This window comes from Petromyzon marinus, unplaced genomic scaffold, assembly GCF_048934315.1.
Source record: "Petromyzon marinus isolate PM22_M1 ecotype Great Lakes invasive population unplaced genomic scaffold, UKy_Petmar_22M1.pri1.0 PM_Scaffold_504, whole genome shotgun sequence".
In the NCBI taxonomy this organism is placed as follows: Eukaryota; Metazoa; Chordata; class Hyperoartia; order Petromyzontiformes; family Petromyzontidae; genus Petromyzon; species Petromyzon marinus.
Window position 1 is genome coordinate 40,887 of NW_027423507.1, and position 22,642 is coordinate 63,528.

General features: G+C 55.5%; 1 protein-coding gene and 1 long non-coding RNA gene across 2 annotated transcripts; one reads left to right on the forward strand and one right to left on the reverse strand.

Annotated features, from left to right (window-relative positions):
* Nucleotides 1-605: 605 nt before the first annotated feature.
* Nucleotides 606-13,298, reverse strand: LOC116937728 (POZ (BTB) and AT hook-containing zinc finger 1-like; the record flags this gene model as incomplete). The annotated part of the gene is made up of 5 exons (XM_076064530.1): nt 606-745; nt 3,629-3,975; nt 7,281-7,458; nt 10,809-10,872; nt 12,829-13,298. Coding segments are annotated over 5 exons (1,137 nt in total), but the record flags the coding sequence as incomplete, so codon positions are not given.
* A 1,322-nt stretch (nt 13,299-14,620) lies between these two features.
* LOC142923437 (uncharacterized) lies at nt 14,621-17,024 on the forward strand. The gene is made up of 3 exons (XR_012940765.1): nt 14,621-15,098; nt 16,595-16,729; nt 16,936-17,024. It is a non-coding gene; the product is annotated as an uncharacterized LOC142923437 (long non-coding RNA).
* Nucleotides 17,025-22,642: the final 5,618 nt, after the last annotated feature.

Sequence of the window (22,642 nt, forward strand, 5' to 3'; positions counted from 1 at the left end):
CCAAGATGGCCACCAACAGCCACTTGTCCAAGATGGCCACCAACGGGGCAGCCACTCGTCCAAGATCGCCGCCAACGGAGTGGTCACTTGTCCAAGATGGCCACCACGATCTTGTCGTCACAGGTGACTCAAGATGGCCACCAAGATCTTGTCGTCACAGGTGACTCAAGGAGGCCATCAACAGCTGCTGTTTCAAGATGGCCACCAAGTGATCTTGAAGACGGCATGAGGTTGGATTGTAACTTCCGTTTGCTAACTCACTTGCTCACCACCACACTCACCCACCTATATCCACTCACCCACCTATATCCACTCACCCACCTATATCCACTCACCCACCTATACCCACTCACCCACCGACTCGCTCACTGACCCACCTGCCCACCCAGCTAACTCTCCACTCACCCACCCGCTCGCTCACTCACCCTCCCACCCACTCACCCACCCGCCCGGCTCACTCACCCTATCACTAACCCACCCACCAAACTCTCCACTCACCTACCCGCTCACTCGCCCTCTCACTCGCCCACTGAAACATTCACCAACCTGCCCGCCCACCCACCCGCCCGCTAACCCCTCCACCACCCCCCCCGCTCGCTCACTCACTCATCACCCTCACCCACCCACCCACCCACACAGAGGGAGCTGTGTTGCAGCATTGACTCCATTACTGGTTGATCGCCGTGGCCCCCTGTCCAGGGTCAACTCCAGCTGCCGCCGCTGTGGCATACGCCGACTGCACCACCTGCACCACCAGCAGCAGTAGCAGCAGCGGTAGCAGCGGTAGCACCAACAGCGGAGACAGTAGCAGCAGCAGTAGCAGCAGTGGTAGCAGCGGTAGTACCAACAGCAGAGATAGTAGCAGCAGCAGTAGCATCAACAGCAGAGATAGTAGCAGCAGCAGAGATAGTAGCAGCAGCAGCAGTGGTAGCAGCGGTAGTATCAACAGCAGAGATAGTAGCAGCAGCAGTAGCAGAGGTAGTATCAACAGCAGAGATAGTAGCAGCAGCAGAGGTAGTACCAACAGCAGAGATAGTAGCAGCAGCAGCAGTGGTAGCAGCGGTAGTATCAACAGCAGAGATAGTAGCAGCAGCAGTAGCAGAGGTAGTATCAACAGCAGAGATAGTAGCAGCAGCAGAGGTAGTACCAACAGCAGAGATAGTAGCAGCAGCAGTAGCATCAACAGCAGAGATAGTAGCAGCGGCAGTAGTACCAACAGCGGAGACAGTAGCAGCAGCAGTAGCATCAACAGCAGAGATAGTAGCAGCAGCAGTAGCAGCAGTGGTAGTACCAACAGCGGAGACAGTAGCAGCAGCAGTAGCATCAACAGCAGAGATTGTAGCAGCAGCAGTAGCATCAACAGCAGAGATAGTAGCAGCAGCAGTAGCAGCAGTGGTAGTACCAACAGCAGAGATAGTAGCAGCAGCAGTAGCATCAACAGCAGAGATTGTAGCAGCAGCAGTAGCATCAACAGCAGAGATTGTAGCAGCAGCAGTAGCATCAACAGCAGAGATAGTAGCAGCAGCAGTAGCATCAACAGCAGAGATAGTAGCAGCAGCAGTATCAGAGGTAGTATCAACAGCAGAGAGAGTAGCAGCAGCAGAGATAGTAGCAGCAGCAGTAGTAGTATCAACAGCAGAGATAGTAGCAGCAGCAGCAGCAGTGGTAGCAGAGGTAGTATCAACAGCAGAGATAGTAGCAGCAGCAGTATCAGAAGTAGTATCAATAGCAGAGATAGTAGCAGCAGCAGTATCAGAAGTAGTATCAATAGCAGAGATAGTAGCAGCAGCAGTAGCAGAGGTAGTATCAATAGCAGAGATAGTAGCAGCAGCAGAGGTAGTATCAACAGCAGAGATAGTACCAGCAGAAGTAGCAGAGGTAGTATCAACAGCAGAGATAGTAGCAGCAGCAGAGGTAGTATCAATAGTAGAGATAGTAGTAGCAGCAGCAGCAGCAGAGGTAGTATCAACAGCAGAGATAGTAGCAGCAGCAGTAGCAGAGGTAGTATCAATAGCAGAGATAGTAGCAGCAGCAGAGGTAGTATCAATAGCAGATATAGTAGTAGCAGTAGCAGAGGTAGTATCAATAGCAGAGATAGTAGCAGCAGCAGTAGCAGCAGTAGCAGAGGTAGTATCAACAGCAGAGATAGTAGCAGTAGCAGCAGCAGCAGTAACAGGGGCAACATTAGCATTAGTGACATGGTACAGACATCATCATCAGCATCAACATCAGTAGCAGGATCATCAGCAATGTTGTCATCATCATTTTCATCATCGGTGTCATCGCCACCACCACCATCATCATCAGCAGCACCATCAATGTCACCACCACCAACATCATCATCAGCACCATCAACGCCACCACCATCATCAACATCAGCACCATCAACGCCACCACCATCAGCACCACCACCACCACCATCATCATCATCAGCACCATCAGCACCACCACCACCACCACCATCATCAACTTCAGCACCATAAACGCCACCACCACCACCATCATCATCAGCACCATCAACGCCACCACCATCAGCACCGCCACCATCATCATCATCATCAGCAGCAGCACCATCAATGCCGTCACCACCACCACCACCATCATCGTCATAATTTTCACCAACATCATCAGGAGCAACATCATCATTCGTGCGAGATGATCCTATGTCCGTGTGTCACTGTGTCTGTGTGTGTGACTCACGCCCACCACCCTGAGCTACTCCCCCACTCCCCATGTGTCTCCCTCCCCTCTCGCACCACCCCCCCCCCCCCCCCGTGTATCGCCCCCCTCCCCCCCAGTGTCTCCCTCCTACCTCCCCCACTGGCCCCCCTTGACGCTCTCTCCCCCTCCGCCTTCCCCCGTCTCACCCCCTTCCCCACTGCCTGCCCCGCCAACTCTCTCCCTCACACCTCACCCCCACAACCGCGTGTGTACGTACGTGTCCCACCCCCCCCCCCCCACGCACGTGTGTGTGTGTGTGTCCCACACCCACGTGTGTCTGTGTGTGTGTGTCCCCCACCCACCCACCCACGTCTGTGTGTGTGTGTCCCACACCCACCCACGTGTGTGTCTGTGTGTGCACCACACCCACCCACGTGTCTGTGTGTGTGTACCACACCCACCCACGTCTGTGTGTGTGTGTGTGTCCCACACCCACCCACGTCTGTGTGTGTGTGTGTACCACACCCACCCACGTGTGTGTGTACCACACCCACCGACGTCTGTGTGTGTGTGTGTGTCCCACACCCACCCACGTGTGTGGTGTGTGTGTGTGTGTCCCACACCCACGTGTTTGTGTGTGTCCCACACCCACGTGTGTGTGTGTGTGTGTCCCACACCCACGTCTGTGTGTGTGTGTCCCACACCCACCCACGTGTGTGGTGTGTGTGTGTGTGTCCCACACCCACGTCTGTGTGTGTGTCCCACACCCACCCACGTGTGTGTGTGTGTCCCACACCCACGTCTGTGTGTGTGTGTGTCCCACACACACCCACGTGTCTGTGTGTGTCCCACACCCACCCACGTGTGTGTGTGTGTCCCACACCCACAACCACGTGTGTCTGTGTGTGCGCGTGTGTCTGTGTGTGCGCGTGCGTGTGTGTGTGTACGTACGTGTGTCCCCTCACACCTGGTAGCCAAACGACTCCAGGACGGACATCCCGTGGTGCGTCGCCGCCGCCGCGGCCGCGGCCGCGGCCGCGGCCGCCGTCGCCGGAAGGTAGCCCGGGGCGACGGGCGGTCCCCCCACGCCCCCGGACTTGACCCCCCCCGCCGAGCCCCCCGGCACGCCCCCCCCTCCTCCTCCTCCTCCTCCTCCGACGACGACGACCGACGAGGAGGAGGAGGATTTGGACTTGCCCAGGTGGACGTGCTGCACGTGACGGTTGAGGTGCGACTTGGTCTTGAAGAGGGTTCCGCACTGCGGGCAAGGGTGTTTCTTCTCGGGGCTGCTCCAGCCCATGTGCTTGCACGACTCTGCCGTGTGGGGGGGGGGGGGAGAGGTCAGAGGGGTCAGAGGGGTCAGAGTGTGAGTGAGAGGGTCAGAGAGAGAGTGAGAGGGTGAGTGAGAGAGTGAGTGAGAGGGTGAGTGAGTGAGAGGGTGAGTGAGTGAGAGGGTGAGTGAGAGGGTGAGTGAGAGGGTGAGTGAGAGGGTGAGTGAGAGGGTGAGTGAGAGAGTGAGAGGGTGAGTGAGAGAGTGAGAGAGAGAGGGAGTGAGAGGGTGAGTGAGAGGGTGAGAGGGTCAGAGAGTGAGTGAGAGGGTGAGCGAGAGTGAGAGGGTGAGTGAGAGGGTGAGAGGGTAAGTGAGAGTGTGAGAGAGTGAGAAGGTGAGTGAGAGGGTGAGAGAGAAGGTGAGTGAGAGAGTGAGAGAGAAGGTGAGTGAGAGAGTGAGTGAGTGAGAGGGTGAGTGAGTGAGTGAGAGAGTAAGTGAGACAGTGAGTAAGTGAGTGAGAGGGTGAGTGAGAGTGAGTGTGAGTGAGAGAGTGAGTGAGAGGGTGAGTGAGAGAGTGAGAGGGTGAGTGAGAGAGTGAGTGAGTGAGAGAGTGAGAGGGTGAGTGAGAGAGAGGGTGAGTGAGTGAGAGAGTGAGTGAGAGTGTGAGTGGGAGAGTGAGAGGGTGAGTGAGAGAGTGAGAGGGTGAGTGAGAGAGTGAGTGAGAGAGTGAGAAGGTGAGCGAGAGAGTGAGAGGGTGAGTGTGAGTGAGAGAGTGAGTGAGTGAGAGAGTGAGTGAGAGGGTGAGTGAGTGAGAGGGTGAGTGAGAGAGTGAGAGGGTGAGTGAGAGAGTGAGTGAGGGAGTAAGAGGGTGAGTGAGAGGGTGAGTGAGAGGGTGAGTGAGAGAGTGAGTGAGAGGGTGAGTGAGAGAGTGAGAGTGTGAGAGGGTGAGTGACAGAGTGAGTGGTCAGAGGAGGGGTGACAGGGTGTGATCGTGTTTACCCGTGTCTCTGTCTCTCTCCCTGTCTCTCCCCCCGTGTCTGTCTCTCTCCATGTCTCTCCCCACGTCTCCCTGTGTCTCTCCCCCCGTGTATCTCCCCCCGTCTCCCCGAGTCTCTCCCCGTGTCTCCCTGTCTCTCCCCGTGTCTCCCTGTCTCTCCCCGTGTCTCCCTGCGTCTCTCTCCCCGCGTCTCTCCCTGTGTCTTTCTGTGTCTCTCCCCGTACATCTCCCCATGTGCCTCTCCCCGTGTCTCTCACTGTGTCTCTCCCGATACATCTCCCCGTGTCTCTCCCCGTACATCTCCCCGTGCGTCTCTCCCCGTGTCTCTCACTGTGTCTCTCCCCGTACATCTCCCCGTGCGTCTCTCCCCGTACATCTCCCCGTACATCTCCCCGTACATCTCCCCGTGTCTCTCCCCGTGTCTCTCCCCGTACATCTCCCCGTGCGTCTACATCTCCCCGTGTCTCTCCCCGTGTCTCTCCCCGTGTCTCTCCCCGTGTCTCTCCCCGTACATCTCCCTGTGTCTCTCCCCGTGTCTCTCCCCGTGTCTCTCCCCGTGTCTCTCCCCGTGTCTCTCCCCGTACATCTCCCCGTACATCTCCCTGTGTCTCTCCCCGTGTCTCTCACCGTGTCTCTCCCCGTGTCTCTCCCCGTGTCTCTCCCCGTACATCTCCCCGTGTCTCTCCCCGTGTCTCTCCCCGTGTCTCTCCCCGTACATCTCCCCGTGTCTACATCTCCCCGTGTCTACATCTCCCCGTGTCTCTCCCCGTGTCTCTCCCCGTACATCTCCCCGTGTCTCTCCCCGTGTCTCTCCCCGTGTCTCTCACCCGTGTCTCCCTGCGTCTCTCTCCCCGCGTCTCTCCCTGTGTCTCCCCGTGTCTCTCGCCGTGTCTCTCCCTGTGTCTCTCCCCGTGTCTCTCACCGTGTCTCTCCCTGTGTCTCTCCCCATGTCTCTCCCCGTACATCTCTCCCCGTGTCTCTCCCCGTGTCTCTCCCCGTGTCTCTCCCCGTGTCTCTCCCCGTGTCTCTCCCCGTGTCTCTCCCCGTGCGTCTCTCCCCGTGCCTCTCCCCGTGTCTCTCCCCGTGTCTCTCCCCGTGTCTCTCCCCGTGCCTCTCCCCGTGCCTCTCCCCGTGTCTCTCCCCGTGTCTCTCCCCGTGTCTCTCCCCGTGTCTCTCCCCGTGCGTCTCTCCCCGTGCCTCTCCCCGTGTCTCTCCCCGTGTCTCTCCCCGTGTCTCTCCCCGTGCCTCTCTCCGTGTCTCTCCCCGTGTCTCTCCCCACGTGTCTCTCCCCGTGTCTCTCCCCGTGTCTCTCCCCGTGTCTCTCCCCGTGTCTCTCCCCGTGTCTCTCCCCGTGTCTACATCTTCCCGTGTCTCTCCCCGTGTCTCTCCCCGTGTCTCTCCCCGTGTCTCTCTCCCCGTGTCTCTCCCCGTGTCTCTCCCCGTGTCTCTCCCCGTGTCTCTCCCCGTACATCTCCCCGCGTCTCTCCCCGTACATCTCCCCGTGTCTCTCCCCGTGTCTCTCCCCGTGTCTCTCCCCGTGTCTCTCCCCGTGTCTCTCCCTGTGTCTCTCCCCGTGTCTCTCCCCGTGTCTACATCTCCCCGTGTCTCTCCCCGTGTCTCTCCCCGTGTCTCTCCCCGTGTCTCTCACCGTGTCTCTCACCGTGTCTCTCCCCGTACATCTCCCCGTGTCTCTCCCCGTGTCTCTCCCCATGTCTCTCCCCGTACATCTCTCCCCGTACATCTCTCCCCGTGTCTCTCCCCGTGTCTCTCCCCGTGTCTCTCCCCGTACATCTCCCCGTGTCTCTCCCCGTGTCTCTCCCCGTGTCTACATCTCCCCGTGTCTACATCTCCCCGTGTCTACATCTCCCCGTGTCTACATCTCCCCGTGTCTCTCCCCGTCTCTCTCCCCGTGTTTCTCCCCGTGTCTCTCCCCGTGTCTCTCCCCGTGCGTCTCTCCCCGTGTCTCTCCCCGTACATCTCCCCGTGTCTACATCTCCCCGTGTCTACATCTCCCCGTGTCTACATCTCCCCGTGTCTACATCTCCCCGTGTCTACATCTCCCCGTGTCTACATCTCCCTGTGTCTCTCCCCGTGCGTCTCCCCCCGTGTCTCTCCCCACGCGTCTCTCCCCGTACATCTCCCCGTGTCTCTCCCCGTGTCTCCCCGCGTCTCTCCCTGTGTCTCCCCGTGTCTCTCCCCCTGTATCTCTCCCCGTGTCTCCCCCCGTGTCTCTCCCCACGCGTCTCTCCCCGTACATCTCCCCGTGTCTCTCCCCGTACGTCTCTCCCCGTGCGTCTCTCTCAGTGTCCATCAACCCCCGCGCCTCTCCACCCCTCTCCACCCCTCTCTCACCTTTGCTGCAGATGCTGCAGAGGCCGTCGAGGGGGCCTCCCTGCTTGTGCATGTGCATGTGGTCCGCTATGTACGATGGGCTCAGCAGCTTGGAGCACACGTGACACTGCACCTTCTCCTCGTGGCGCACCATGTGGGCGCGAAGGCGGTCGCGCGTCGCAAACGCTGACTCGCACGTCTGCGGCGGTGCCAACGACAGCCGCCGACAACAACAGCCGACAACAACAGCAGCCGACAACAACAATCAGCAACAACCAGTAACAACAACAACCAGCAACAACAACAATCAATAACAACAACCAGCAACAACAATCAGTAACAACAACAACCAGCAACAACAACAATCAATAACAACAACCAGCAACAACAATCAGTAACAACAACAACCAGCAACAACAACCAGCAACAACAATCAGTAACAACAACCAGCAACAACAACCAGCAACAACAACCAGCAACAACAACCAGCAACAACAACAACCAGCAACAACAACAGCCAACAACAACAGCCGACAACAACAACCAGCAACAACAACCAGCAGCAACAACCAGCAACAACAATCAGTAACAACAACAACCAGCAACAACAACCAGCAACAACAACCAGCAACAATCAGCAACAACAACCAGCAACAACAATCAGCAACAACAACCAGCAACAACAACCAGCAACAACAATCAGTAACAACAACAACCAGCAACAACAACCAGCAACAACAATCAGTAACAACAACAACCAGCAACAACAACCAGCAACAACAACAACCAGCAACAACAACCAGCAACAACAACCAGCAACAACAATCAGTAACAACAACAACCAGCAACAACAACAGCCGACAACAACAGCCGACAACAACAATCAGCAACAACAACCAGCAACAACAACCAGCAACAACAATCAGCAACAACCAGCAACAACAACCAGCAACAACAACAACCAGCAACAACAATCAGTAACAACAACAACCAGCAACAACAACAACCAGCAACAACAACAACCAGCAACAACAATCAGCAACAACAACAGCCGACAACAACAACCAGCAACAACAACAACCAGCAACCAGTAACAACAACCAGCAACAACAACAACCAGCAACAACAACCAGCAACAACAATCAGTAACAATAACAATCAGCATCAACAACCAGCAACAACAACAATCAGCAACAACAACAATCAGCAACAACAACCAGCAACAACAACCAGCAACAACAACAATCAGTAACAACAACAACCAGCAACAACAACCAGCAACAACAACAATCAATAACAACAACAACCAGCAACAACAATCAGTAACAACAACAACCAGCAACAACAACCAGCAACAACAATCAGTAACAACAACAACCAGCAACAACAACCAGCAACAACAACCAGCAACAACAACCAGCAACAACAATCAGTAACAACAACAACCAGCAACAACAACCAGCAACAACAACCAGCAACAACAACAGCCGACAACAACAGCCGACAACAACAATCAGCAACAACAACCAGCAACAACAACAACAACAACCAGCAACAACAATCAGTAACAACAACAACCAGCAACAACAACCAGCAACAACAACCAGCAACAACAACCAGCAACAACAACCAGCAACAACAATCAGCAACCAACAACCAGCACCAACAACCAGCAACAACCATCAGCAACAACCATCAGCAACAACAACCAGCAACAACAACCAGCAACAACAACAATCAGCAACAACAACCAGCAACAACAACCAGCAGCAACAACAACCAGCAACAACAACCAGCAACAACAACCAGCAACAACAACCAGCAACAACAACCAGCAACAACAATCAGTAACAACAACAATCAGCAACAACAATCAGCAACAACAACAATCAGCAACAACAATCAGCAACAACAACCAGCAACAACAACCAGCAACAACAACAACCAGCAACAACAACAACCAGCAACAACAACAATCAGCAACAACAACAATCAGCAACAACAACCAGCAACAACAACCAGCAACAACAACCAGCAACAACAATCAGTAACAACAGCAATCAGCAAAAACAACCAGCAACAACAACCAGCAACAACAATCAGCAACAACCAGCAACAACAATCAGCAACAACCACCAATAACATCAAGAGCCACATCACCAACAACTCATCAACCACTACCGCCACAAGTTGTGGTGTAAACGCAGGCTGGCACACACACGTACATGTCACAAGCACCACATCAACCACATTAACAACCACCATCAACTAGCAGTTGTCACAACCACCACATCAACAACCACCACATCAACAACCACCACCACCACCACATCAACGACCACCACCACCACCACCACATCAACGACCACCATCACCACCACATCAACGACCACCATCACCACCACATCAACGACCACCATCACCACCACATCAACGACCACCATCACCACCACATCAACGTCCACCATCACCACCACATCAACGACCACCACCACCACCACATCAACGACCACCATCACCACCACAGCGCGTCAGGCTAACCGCAGTGCCGCCGCTCCCACTACCACCATCATCACCACCACCACCATCGTCGTCGTCATCATCATCACCACCGCCATCATCACAACATCAACCAACAACCACATCACCACCACCATCACCGTCTTTCTCCGTCTCACCATCACCACGCAGTGTCAGGGCTAACCGCAGCGTTTACCGCTCACACCACCACCATCATCATCATCACCACCACAACATCAACCAACACCACCATCGTCACCACCACCACATCACCACCACCGTCATCACCACCACCATCGTCATCACCACCACCATCATCGTCATCACCACCACATCACCACCACCATTCATCGCCATCATCACCACCACCATCATCACAACATCAACCAACACCACCATCGTCATCACCACCACATCACCACCACCATCATCGTCATCATCACCACCATCATCGTCATCACCACCACCACCATCTTCATCACCACCACATCACCACCACCATTCATCGCCATCACCACCACCATCATCACAACATCAACCAACACCACCATCGTCATCACCACCACATCACCACCACCATCATCGTCATCACCACCACCATCATCGTCATCACCACCATCATCATCGTCATCACCACCACATCACCACCACCACCGTCATCACCACCACCATCATCACAACATCAACCAACACCACCATCGTCATCACCACCACATCAGTACCACCATCATCGTCATCACCACCACCATCATCGTCATCACCACCACCACCATCGTCATCACCACCACATCACCACCACCATTCATCGCCATCATCACCACCACCATCATCACAACATCAACCAACACCACCATCGTCACCACCACCATCATCGTCATCACCACCATCGTCATCACCACCACCATCATCACAACATCAACCAACACCACCATCGTCACCACCACCACATCACCACCACCATCATCGTCATCACCACCACCATCGTCATCACCACCACCACCGCCACCACCACCACCGTCTTTGTCTCACCTGGCACTTGAATGGCCGCTCTGTGGAATGGACCTGCCTCACGTGGTTGTTGAGGTGGTCCGGCCTGCCGCAGAGAGAGGGAGAGACAAGAACACCCCAGCGGAAAGGTCACCGCAACACTCCTACCATAGACCACTCCACCAGGTCATAGTAACACTCCCCTCCTATGGGAGCACCCCACCAGGTCACCGTAACACTCCTACCATAGACCACCCCACCAGGTCACCGTAACACTCCCCTCCTATGGGAGCACTCCACCAGGTCACCGCAACACTCCCCTCCTATGGGACCACTCCACCAGGTCACCGTAACACTCCTACCATAGACCACCCCACCAGGTCACCGCAACACTCCTACCATAAACCACCCCACCAGGTCACCATAACACTCCTACCATAGACCACCTCACCAGGTCACCGTAACACTCCTACCATAGACCACCCCACCAGGTCACCGTAACACTCCTACCATAGACCACCCCACCAGGTCACCGTAACACTCCTACCATAGACCACCCCACCAGGTCACCGTAACACTCCTACCATAGACCACCCCACCAGGTCACCGTAACACTCCTACCATAGACCACCCCACCAGGTCACCGTAACACTCCTACCATAGACCACCCCACCACGATAAAGATCCCCCACAAAACAAAGATCACGCCCTCTCGGCCACCTCCCCCGTGTAGCCTCTAACAGGGCTGTAGGGGCAAGTGCTGTGTCAGTAGCGAGTAGCAGCACCTACACACAGACAAAGATCCCCCGTGTAGCCTCTAACAGGGATGTAGGGGCAAGTGCTGTGTTAGTAGCGAGTAGCAGCACCTACACACACACAGACAAAGGTCCCCCAGGTAGCCTCTAGAAGGCTGTAGGGGCAAGTGCTGAGTAGCGAGTAGCAGCGCTGCCGATGAAGGCTGCCACTGTGACCGGCACCACGTCCCGCCCGGCCGCCTTTGTCTCCCCCCCCCCCCAGTGCTGGTGATGTTTCCGTGTACACACACACAGTGCCAGGTTCACTCATTTGAGGCCGAGCCGACCTAGGGGAAGTCATTGGTTGACACACACAGACCTCTCCTTCACAATAAGAGTCCCCCATCCCCAACACTCCCAACAACCCTCCACAGACCTCTCCTTCACAATAAGAGTCCCCCATCCCCAACACTCCTAACAACCCTCCACAGACCTCTCCTTCACAATAAGAGTCCCCCATCCCCAACACTCCTAACAACCCTCCACAGACCTCTCCTTCACAATAAGAGTCCCCCCCCGCCATCCCCAACACTCCTAACCACCCTCCACAGACCTCTCCTTCACAATAAGAGTCCCCCATCCCCAACACTCCTAACAACCCTCCACAGACCTCTCCTTCACAATAAGAGTCCCCCCCCATCCTCAACACTCCTAACAACCCTCCACAGACCTCCGCCCTTCACAATAAGAGTCCCCCCCCCATCCCCCTCCACAGACCTCTCCTTCACAATAAGAATCCCCCCCCCCGCCATCCCCAACACTCCTAACAACCCTCCACAGACCTCTCCTTCACAATAAGAGTCCCCCATCCCCAACGCTCCTAACAACCCTCCACAGACCTCTCCTTCACAATAAGAGTCCCCCATCCCCAACGCTCCTAACAACCCTCCACAGACCTCTCCTTCACAATAAGAGTCCCCCATCCCCAACGCTCCTAACAACTCTCCACAGACCTCTCCTTCACAATAAGAGTCCCCCATCCCCAACACTCCTAACAACCCTCCACAGACCTCCGCCCTTCACAATAAGAGTCCCCCATCCCCCACCCCCAACACTCCTAACAACCCTCCACAGACCTCTCCTTCACAATAAGAATCCCTCCCCACCATCCCCAACACTCCTAACAACCCTCCACAGACCTCCGCCCTTCACAATAACAGTCCCCCAACCCCACCCACACACACACCCACACACCGCAAACACAACCCAACACCGCCCGCCCAACACCGCCCTGCCCACCGCCCACCGCCCCACCGCCCACCACGCACCTGGAGAAACCCTTGGCGCAGTGGTGGCACACGTACGGCTTGTGCACGCCGCCCTCGTGCATGCGCACGTGGTAGCTCATGCGGTCCTTGCGCTTGAAGCGCTGGTGGCAGACGTGGCACTCGAAGGGCTTCTCGTCCGAGTGCGACAGCTTGTGCCGGTTGAGGTGGTAGACGTCGCGGAAGGCCTTGCCGCACAGCTCGCACGCGTGGTTCTTGCGTGCCGGGCGAGGCGAGCGTCCAGAGGAGGAGGAAGACGACGGAGGGCCGACGACGCCGACGCCGACGCCGACGCCGACGCCGACGCCGACCAGGCCCACGATGCCGGCCGGCGAGGAGGCGGGGACGGCCGGCACGAGGCCGACGAGGTGGGCCGCCGCCGACGAGGTGAGGTCACTCGCTGCGTGTGTGTTAGTGTGGTGTGAGTGGTGTGTAAGTGTGTGTGTTAGTGTGTGTGTGTTAGTGTGTGTGTTAGTGTGTTAGTGTTAGTGTGTGAGTGTGGTGTGTTAGTGTGTGGTGGTGGTGTGTGTTAGTGTGTGTTAGTGTGTGTGTTAGTGTGTGTGTGTTAGTGTGTGTGTTAGTGTTAGTGTGTGTAAGTGTGTGTAAGTGTGTTAGTGTTTGTGTGTGGTGGTGGTGTGTGTGTTAGTGTGTGTGTGGTGGTGTGTGTGTGGTGGTGTGTGTGTTAGTGTGTTAGTGTTAGTGTGTGTGTGTTAGTGTTAATGTGTTAGTGTGTGTGTGTGGTGGTGGTGTGTGTGTTAGTGTGTGTTAGTGTGTGTGGTGTGTGTTAGTGTGTGTGGTGTGTTAGTGTGTGTGTGTTAGTGTGTGGTGTGTGTTAGTGTGTGTTAGTGTGTGTGTGTTAGTGTGTGTTAGTGTGTGTGTGTGTGTTAGTGTGTGTGTGTGTGTTAGTGTGTGTGTTAGTGTGTGTGTGTGTTAGTGAGTGTGTGTAAGTGTGTTAGTGTGTGTGTGTGTGTGGTGGTGGTGTGTGTGTTAGTGTGTGTGTGTTAGTGTGTGTGTGTTAGTGTGTGTGTTAGTGTGTGTGTTAGTGTTAGTGTGTGTGTTAGTGTGTGTGTTAGTGTTAGTGTGTGTAAGTGTGTGTGTGTGTGTGTTAGTGTGTGTGTGTTAATGTGTGTGTTAGTGTGTGTGTGTTAGTGTGTGGTGGTGTGTGTTAGTGTGTGTGTGTGTTAGTGTGTGTGTTAATGTGTGTGTGTTAGTGTGTGTGTGTGTTAGTGTGTGTGTTAGTGTGTGTGTGTGGTGTGTTTGTGTGTGTGTGTTAGTGTGTGTGTGTGTGTTAGTGTGTGTGTTAGTTTGTGTGTGTTAGTGTGTGTGTGGTGTGTGTGTGTGCGTGTGTGTGTTAGTGTGTGGTGTGTGTGGCAGATGTAGAGATCAAGCGATTATATGAAGTCTCTGTGTGAGTGAGTCTGTGGGTCTCTGTGTGGGTGAGTCTGTGGGTCTCTGTGTGGTGAGTCTCTGGGTCTCTGTGTGAGTGAGTCTGTGGGTCTCTGTGTGAGTGAGTCTGTGGGTCTCTGTGTGGTGAGTCTGTGGGTCTCTGTGTGGTGAGTCTGTGAGTCTTTGTGTGAGTGAGTCTGTGGGTCTCTGTGTGAGTGAGTCTGTGGGTCTCTGTGTGGTGAGTCTGTGGGTCTCTGTGTGGTGAGTCTGTGGGTCTCTGTGTGGTGAGTCTGTGGGTCTCTGTGTGGTGAGTCTGGGGGTCTCTGTGTGAGTGAATCTGTGGGTCTCTGTGTGGTGAGTCTGTGAGTCTTTGTGTGAGTGAGTCTGTGGGTCTCTGTGTGAGTGAGTCTGTGGGTCTCTGTGTGGTGAGTCTGTGGGTCTCTGTGTGGTGAGTCTGTGGGTCTCTGTGTGAGTGAGTCTGTGGGTCTCTGTGTGGTGAGTCTGTGGGTCTCTGTGTGAGTGAGTCTGTGAGTCTGTGTGAGTGAGTCTGTGGGTCTCTGTGTGAGTGGTGAGTCTGTGGGTCTCTGTGTGGTGAGTCTGTGGGTCTCTGTGTGAGTGAGTCTGTGAGTCTTTGTGTGAGTGAGTCTGTGGGTCTCTGTGTGAGTGAGTCTGTGGGTCTCTGTGTGGTGAGTCTGTGGGTCTCTGTGTGAGTGAGTTTGTGGGTCTCTGTGTGAGTGGTGAGTCTGTGGGTCTCTGTGTGAGTGGTGAGTTTGTGGGTCTCTGTGTGGTGAGTCTGTGGGTCTCTGTGTGAGTCTGTAGGTCTCTGTGTGAGTCTGTGGGTGTCTGTGTGAGTGAGTCTGTGGGTCTCTGTGTGAGTGAGTCTGTGGGTCTCTGTGTGGTGAGTCTGTGGGTCTCTGTGTGGTGAGTCTGTGGGTCTCTGTGTGGTGAGTCTATGGGTCTCTGCGTGGTGAGTCTGTGGGTCTCCGCGTGATGAGTCTGTGGGTCTCTGTGTGGTGAGTCTGTGGGTCTCTGTGTGGTGAGTCTGTGGGTCTCTGTGTGGTGAGTCTGTGGGTCTCTGTGTGAGTGAGTCTGTGGGTCTCTGTGTGGGTGAGTCTGTGGGTCTCTGTGTGATTGAGTCTGTGGGTCTCTGTGTGGTGAGTCTGTGGGTCTTTGTGTGAGTGAGTCTGTGGGTCTCTGTGTGGTGAGTGTGGGTCTCTGTGTGGTGAGTCTGTGGGTCTCTGTGTGGTGAGTCTGTAGGTCTCTGTGTGAGTGAGTCTGTGGGTCTTTGTGTGAGTGAGTCTGTGGGTCTCCGCGTGATGAGTCTGTGGGTCTCTGTGTGAGTGAGTTTGTGGGTCTCTGTGTGAGTGGTGAGTCTGTTGGTCTCTGTGTGAGTGGTGAGTCTGTGGGTCTCTGTGTGGTGAGTGTGGGTCTCTGTGTGGTGAGTCTGTGCGTCTCTGTGTGAGTGAGTCTGTGGGTCTCTGTGTAGTGAGTCTGTGCGTCTCTGTGTGAGTGAGTCTGTGGGTCTCTGTGTGGTGAGTGTGGGTCTCTGTGTGAGTGAGTCTGTGGGTCTCTGTGTGAGCGAGTCTGTGGGTCTCTGTGTAGTGAGTCTGTGGGTCTCTGTGCGAGTCTGTGGGTCTCTGTGTGAGTGAGTCTGTGGGTCTCTGTGTAGTGAGTCTGTGGGTCTCTGTGCGAGTCTGTGGGTCTCTGTGTGATGAGTCTGTGGGTCTCTGTGTGGTCAGTGTGGGTCTCTGTGTGGTGAGTCTGTGGGTCTCTGTGTGAGTGGTGAGTCTGTGGGTCTCTGGGTGAGTCTGTGGGTCTCTGTGTGAGTGGTGAGTCTGTGGGTCTCTGTGTGAGTCTGTGGGTCTCTGTGTGAGTGGTGAGTCTGTGGGTCTCTGTGTGAGTGAGTCTGTGGGTCTCTGTGTGGTGAGTCTGTGGGTCTCTGTGTGGTGAGTCTGTGGGTCTCTGTGTGAGTGAGTCTGTGGGTCTCTGTATGAGTGAGTCTGTGGGTCTCTGTGTGAGTGAGTCTGTGGGTCTCTGTGTGAGTGAGTCTGTGGGTCTCTGTGTGAGTGGTGAGTCTGTGGGTCTCTGTGTGGTGAGTCTGTGGGTCTCTGTGTGAGTGAGTCTGTGGGTCTCTGTGTGAGTGAGTCTGTGGGTCTCTGTGTAGTGAGTCTGTGGGTCTCTGTGTGAGTCTGTGGGTCTCTGTGTGAGTGAGTCTGTGGGTCTCTGTGTGGTGAGTCTGTGGGTCTCTGTGTGGTGAGTCTGTGGGTCTCTGTGTGAGTGAGTTTGTGGGTCTCTGTGTGAGTGGTGAGTCTGTGGGTCTCTGTGTGGTGAGTCTGTGGGTCTCTGTGTGAGTGAGTCTGTGGGTCTCTGTGTGAGTCTGTAGGTCTCTGTGTGAGTGAGTCTGTGGGTGTCTGTGTGAGTGAGTCTGTGGGTCTCTGTGTGAGTGAGTCTGTGGGTCTCTGTGTGGTGAGTCTGTGGGTCTCTGTGTGAGTGAGTCTGTGGGTCTCTGTGTGAGTGAGTCTGTGGGTCTCTGTGTGGTGAGTCTGTGGGTCTCTGTGTGGTGAGTCTGTGGGTCTCTGTGTGGTGAGTCTGTGGGTCTCTGTGTGGTGAGTCTGTGGGTCTCTGTGTGGTGAGTCTGTGGGTCTCTGTGTTATGAGTCTGTGGGTCTCTGTGTGATGAGTCTGTGGGTCTCTGTGTGAGTGAGTCTGTGGGTCTCTTTGTGAGTGGGTCTGTGGGTCTCTGTGTGAGTGAGTCTGTGGGTCTCTGTGTGAGTGAGTCTGTGGGTCTCTGTGTGGTGAGTCTGTGGGTCTGTGGGTCTCTGTGTGGTGAGTCTGTGGGTCTGTGTGAGTGAGTCTGTGGGTCTCTGTGTGAGTGAGTCTGTGGGTCTCTGTGTGAGTGAGTCTGTGGGTCTGTGTGAGTGAGTCTGTGCGTCTCTGTGTGAGTGAGTCTGTGGGTCTCTGTGTGAGCGAGTCTGTGGGTCTCTGTGTGAGCGAGTCTGTGGGTCTCTGTGTAGTGAGTCTGTGGGTCTCTGTGCGAGTCTGTGGGTCTCTGTGTGAGTGAGTCTGTGGGTCTCTGTGTGAGTGAGTCTGTGGGTCTCCGTGTGATGAGTCTGTGGGTCTCTGTGTGGTCAGTGTGGGTCTCTGTGTGGTGAGTCTGTGGGTCTCTGTGTGAGTGAGTCTGTGGGTCTCTGTGTGAGTGAGTCTGTGGGTCTCTGTATGAGTGAGTCTGTGGGTCTCTGTGTGAGTGAGTCTGTGGGTCTCTGTGTGAGTGAGTCTGTGGGTCTCTGTGTGAGTGGTGAGTCTGTGGGTCTCTGTGTGGTGAGTCTGTGGGTCTCTGTGTGAGTGAGTCTGTGGGTCTCTGTGTGAGTGAGTCTGTGGGTCTCTGTGTGAGTGAGTCTGTGGGTCTCTGTGTGAGTGAGTCTGTGGGTCTCTGTGTGAGTGAGTCTGTGGGTCTCTGTGTGAGTGAGTCTGTGGGTCTCTGTGTGAGTGGTGAGTCTGTGGGTCTCTGTGTGGTGAGTCTGTGGGTCTCTGTGTGGTGAGTCTGTGGGTCTCTGTGTGAGTGGGTCTGTGGGTCTCTGTGTGGTAAGTCTGTGGGTCTGTGTGAGTGAGTCTGTGGGTCTCTATGAGTCTATGGGTCTCTGCGTGGTGAGTCTATGGGTCTCTACGTGGTGAGTCTGTGGGTCTTTGTGTGATGAGTCTGTGGGTCTGTGTGAGTCGGTGGGCCTCTGTGTGAGTGAGTCTGTGGGTCTCTGTGTGAGTGAGTCTGTGGGTCTCTGTGTGAGTGAGTCTGTGGTTCTCTGTGTGAGTGAATCTGTGGGTCTCTGTGTGGTGAGTCTGTGGGTCTCTGTGTGGTGAGTCTGTGGGTCTCTGTGTGGTGAGTCTGTGGGTCTCTGTGTGGTGAGTCTGTGGGTCTCTGTGTGGTGAGTCTGTGGGTCTCTGTGTGGTGAGTCTGTGGGTCTCTGTGTGGTGAGTCTGTGGGTCTCTGTGTGGTGAGTCTGTGGGTCTCTGTGTGGTGAGTCTGTGGGTCTCTGTGTGAGTGAGTTTGTGGGTCTCTGTCTGAGTCTGTGGGTCTCTATGAGTCTGTGGGTCTCTACGTGGTGAGTCTGTGGGTCTCTGTGTGACGAGTCTGTGGGTCTCTGTGTGAGTCTGTGGGCCTCTGTGTGAGTGAGTCTGTGGGTCTCTGTGTGAGTGAGTCTGTGGGTCTCTGTGTGGTGAGTCTGTGGGTCTCTGTGCGGTGAGTGTGGGTCTCTGTGTGGTGAGTCTATGGGTCTCTGTGTGATGGGTCTGTGGGTCTCTGCGTGGTGAGTCTGTGGCTCTCTGTGTGAGTGAGTCTGTGGGTCTCTGTGTGATGAGTCTGTGGGTCTCTTTGTGATGAGTCTACGGGTCTCTGTGTGAGTGAGTCTATGGGTCTCTGTGTGATGAGTCTGTGGGTCTCTGTGTGGCGAGTCTGGGTCTCTGTGTGGTGAGTCTATGGGTCTCTGTGTGAGTCTGTGGGTTTCTGAGTGAGTCTGTGGGTCTCTGTGTGGTGAGTCTGTGGGTCTCTGTGTGGTGAGTCTGTGGGTCTCTGTGTGGTGAGTCTGTGGGTCTCTGTGTTATGAGTCTGTGGGTCTCTGTGTGATGAGTCTGTGGGTCTCTGTGTGAGTGAGTCTGTGGGTCTCTTTGTGAGTGGGTCTGTGGGTCTCTGTGTGAGTGAGTCTGTGGGTCTCTGTGTGAGTGAGTCTGTGGGTCTCTGTGTGGTGAGTCTGTGGGTCTGTGGGTCTCTGTGTGGTGAGTCTGTGGGTCTGTGTGAGTGAGTCTGTGGGTCTCTGTGTGAGTGAGTCTGTGGGTCTCTGTGTGAGTGAGTCTGTGGGTCTGTGTGAGTGAGTCTGTGCGTCTCTGTGTGAGTGAGTCTGTGGGTCTCTGTGTGAGCGAGTCTGTGGGTCTCTGTGTGAGCGAGTCTGTGGGTCTCTGTGTAGTGAGTCTGTGGGTCTCTGTGCGAGTCTGTGGGTCTCTGTGTGAGTGAGTCTGTGGGTCTCTGTGTGAGTGAGTCTGTGGGTCTCCGTGTGATGAGTCTGTGGGTCTCTGTGTGGTCAGTGTGGGTCTCTGTGTGGTGAGTCTGTGGGTCTCTGTGTGAGTGAGTCTGTGGGTCTCTGTGTGAGTGAGTCTGTGGGTCTCTGTATGAGTGAGTCTGTGGGTCTCTGTGTGAGTGAGTCTGTGGGTCTCTGTGTGAGTGAGTCTGTGGGTCTCTGTGTGAGTGGTGAGTCTGTGGGTCTCTGTGTGGTGAGTCTGTGGGTCTCTGTGTGAGTGAGTCTGTGGGTCTCTGTGTGAGTGAGTCTGTGGGTCTCTGTGTGAGTGAGTCTGTGGGTCTCTGTGTGAGTGAGTCTGTGGGTCTCTGTGTGAGTGAGTCTGTGGGTCTCTGTGTGAGTGAGTCTGTGGGTCTCTGTGTGAGTGGTGAGTCTGTGGGTCTCTGTGTGGTGAGTCTGTGGGTCTCTGTGTGGTGAGTCTGTGGGTCTCTGTGTGAGTGGGTCTGTGGGTCTCTGTGTGGTAAGTCTGTGGGTCTGTGTGAGTGAGTCTGTGGGTCTCTATGAGTCTATGGGTCTCTGCGTGGTGAGTCTATGGGTCTCTACGTGGTGAGTCTGTGGGTCTTTGTGTGATGAGTCTGTGGGTCTGTGTGAGTCGGTGGGCCTCTGTGTGAGTGAGTCTGTGGGTCTCTGTGTGAGTGAGTCTGTGGGTCTCTGTGTGAGTGAGTCTGTGGTTCTCTGTGTGAGTGAATCTGTGGGTCTCTGTGTGGTGAGTCTGTGGGTCTCTGTGTGGTGAGTCTGTGGGTCTCTGTGTGGTGAGTCTGTGGGTCTCTGTGTGGTGAGTCTGTGGGTCTCTGTGTGGTGAGTCTGTGGGTCTCTGTGTGGTGAGTCTGTGGGTCTCTGTGTGGTGAGTCTGTGGGTCTCTGTGTGGTGAGTCTGTGGGTCTCTGTGTGGTGAGTCTGTGGGTCTCTGTGTGAGTGAGTTTGTGGGTCTCTGTCTGAGTCTGTGGGTCTCTATGAGTCTGTGGGTCTCTACGTGGTGAGTCTGTGGGTCTCTGTGTGACGAGTCTGTGGGTCTCTGTGTGAGTCTGTGGGCCTCTGTGTGAGTGAGTCTGTGGGTCTCTGTGTGAGTGAGTCTGTGGGTCTCTGTGTGGTGAGTCTGTGGGTCTCTGTGCGGTGAGTGTGGGTCTCTGTGTGGTGAGTCTATGGGTCTCTGTGTGATGGGTCTGTGGGTCTCTGCGTGGTGAGTCTGTGGCTCTCTGTGTGAGTGAGTCTGTGGGTCTCTGTGTGATGAGTCTGTGGGTCTCTTTGTGATGAGTCTACGGGTCTCTGTGTGAGTGAGTCTATGGGTCTCTGTGTGATGAGTCTGTGGGTCTCTGTGTGGCGAGTCTGGGTCTCTGTGTGGTGAGTCTATGGGTCTCTGTGTGAGTCTGTGGGTTTCTGAGTGAGTCTGTGGGTCTCTGCGTGGTGAGTCTATGGGTCTCTGTGTGGTGAGTCTGTGGGTCTGTGTGAGAGTCTATGGGTCTCTGTGTGAGTCTGTGGGTTTCTGAGTGAGTCTGTGGGTCTCAGTGTGATGAGTCTGTGGGTCTCTGCGTGGTGAGTCTATGGGTCTGTGTGAGTGAGTCTATGGGTCTCTGTGTGAGTCTGTGGGTTTCTGAGTGAGTCTGTGGGTTTCTGAGTGAGTCTATGGGTCTCTGTGTGATGAGTCTGTGGGTCTCTGTGTGAGTGAGTCTGTGGGTCTCTGTGTGGTGAGTCTGTGGGTCTCTGTGTGGTGAGTCTGTAGGTCTCTCAGTGAGTCTGTGAGTCTTTGCGTGGTGAGTCTGTGGGTCTCTGTGTGGTGAGTCTGTGGGTCTCTGTGTGGTGAGTCTGGGTCTCTGTGTGATGAGTCTGTGGGTCTCTGTGTGATGAGTCTGGGTCTCTGCGTGGTGAGTCTATGGGTCTCTGCGTGGTGAGTCTATGGGTCTCTGCGTGGTGAGTCTGTGGGTCTCTGCGTGGTGAGTCTATGGATCTCTGTGTGGTGAGTCTGTGGGTCTCTGTGTGGTGAGTCTGTGGGTCTGTGTGTGGTGAGTCTGTGGGTCTCTGTGTGGTGAGTCTGTGGGTCTCTGTGTGGTGAGTCTGCATATCCACACACCCACCCACCGACCCACTGACCTACACTCCGACACAGCCATCCACTGACCCAGCCACCCACCCAACCACTCACTGACAAACTCAACCACCCACCCGCCCAACCACTCACCCACCCACTCAATCACCCACTCACCCACCCACTCACCCACTCACCCACCCACCCACTCATTCACCCACCCACCCACTCACCCATTCATTCACCCACCCACCCACTCACCCACCCACTCACTCACCCACCCACTCATCCACCCACTCACTCACCCACTCACTCACCCACCCACTCACCCACCCACTCACCCACCCACTCACTCACCCCACTCACTCACTCACTCACCCACCCACCGACCCACTCACTCACCCACCCACTCACCGACCCACTCACCCACCCACTCACCGACCCACTCACTCACTCACTCACCCACCCACTCACTCACTCACCCACTCACTCACTCACCCTCTCACCCACCCACTCACTCACCCACTCACTCACCCACTCACTCACCCACCCACTCACCCACTCACCCACCCACTCACCCACTCACCCACCCACTCACCCATTCACCCACCCACCCACTCACCCATTCACCCACCCACTCACCCATTCACCCACCCACCCACTCACTCACCCACCCACTCACTCACCCACCCACCCACCCATTCACCCACCCACCCACTCATCCACTCACCCACCCACCTCACTCACTCACCCACCACCCACCCACCCGCTCACCACCCACTCCCCACCCACCCACTCACCCACCCACCCACCACCCACCCACTCGCCCACCCACTAACCCGCTCACCCACCCACTCACCCACCACCCACTCACCCACCCACTCCCACCCCACTAACCCACCCACTAACCCACTCACTCACCCACTCACCCACCCACTCACCCATTCACCACCCACCCACTCACTCACCCACCCACTCACTCACCCACCCACCCACTCACTCATCCACTCACTCACCCACCCACTCACTCACCCACCCACTCACTCACTAACTCACCCACCACCCCACCCACCCATTCACCACCCACCCACTCCTCCACTCACCCACCCACTCACCCACTCACCCATTCACCCACCCACCCACTCACCCACCCCACCACCACTCACCCACTCACTCACCCACCCACTAACCCACCCACTCACCCACCCACTCACTCACCCACCCACCCACTCACTCACCCACCCACTCACTCACTCACTCACCCACTCACCCACCCACCCATTCACCCACCCACCCACTCATCCACTCACCCACCCACTCACCCACTCACCCATTCACCCACCCACC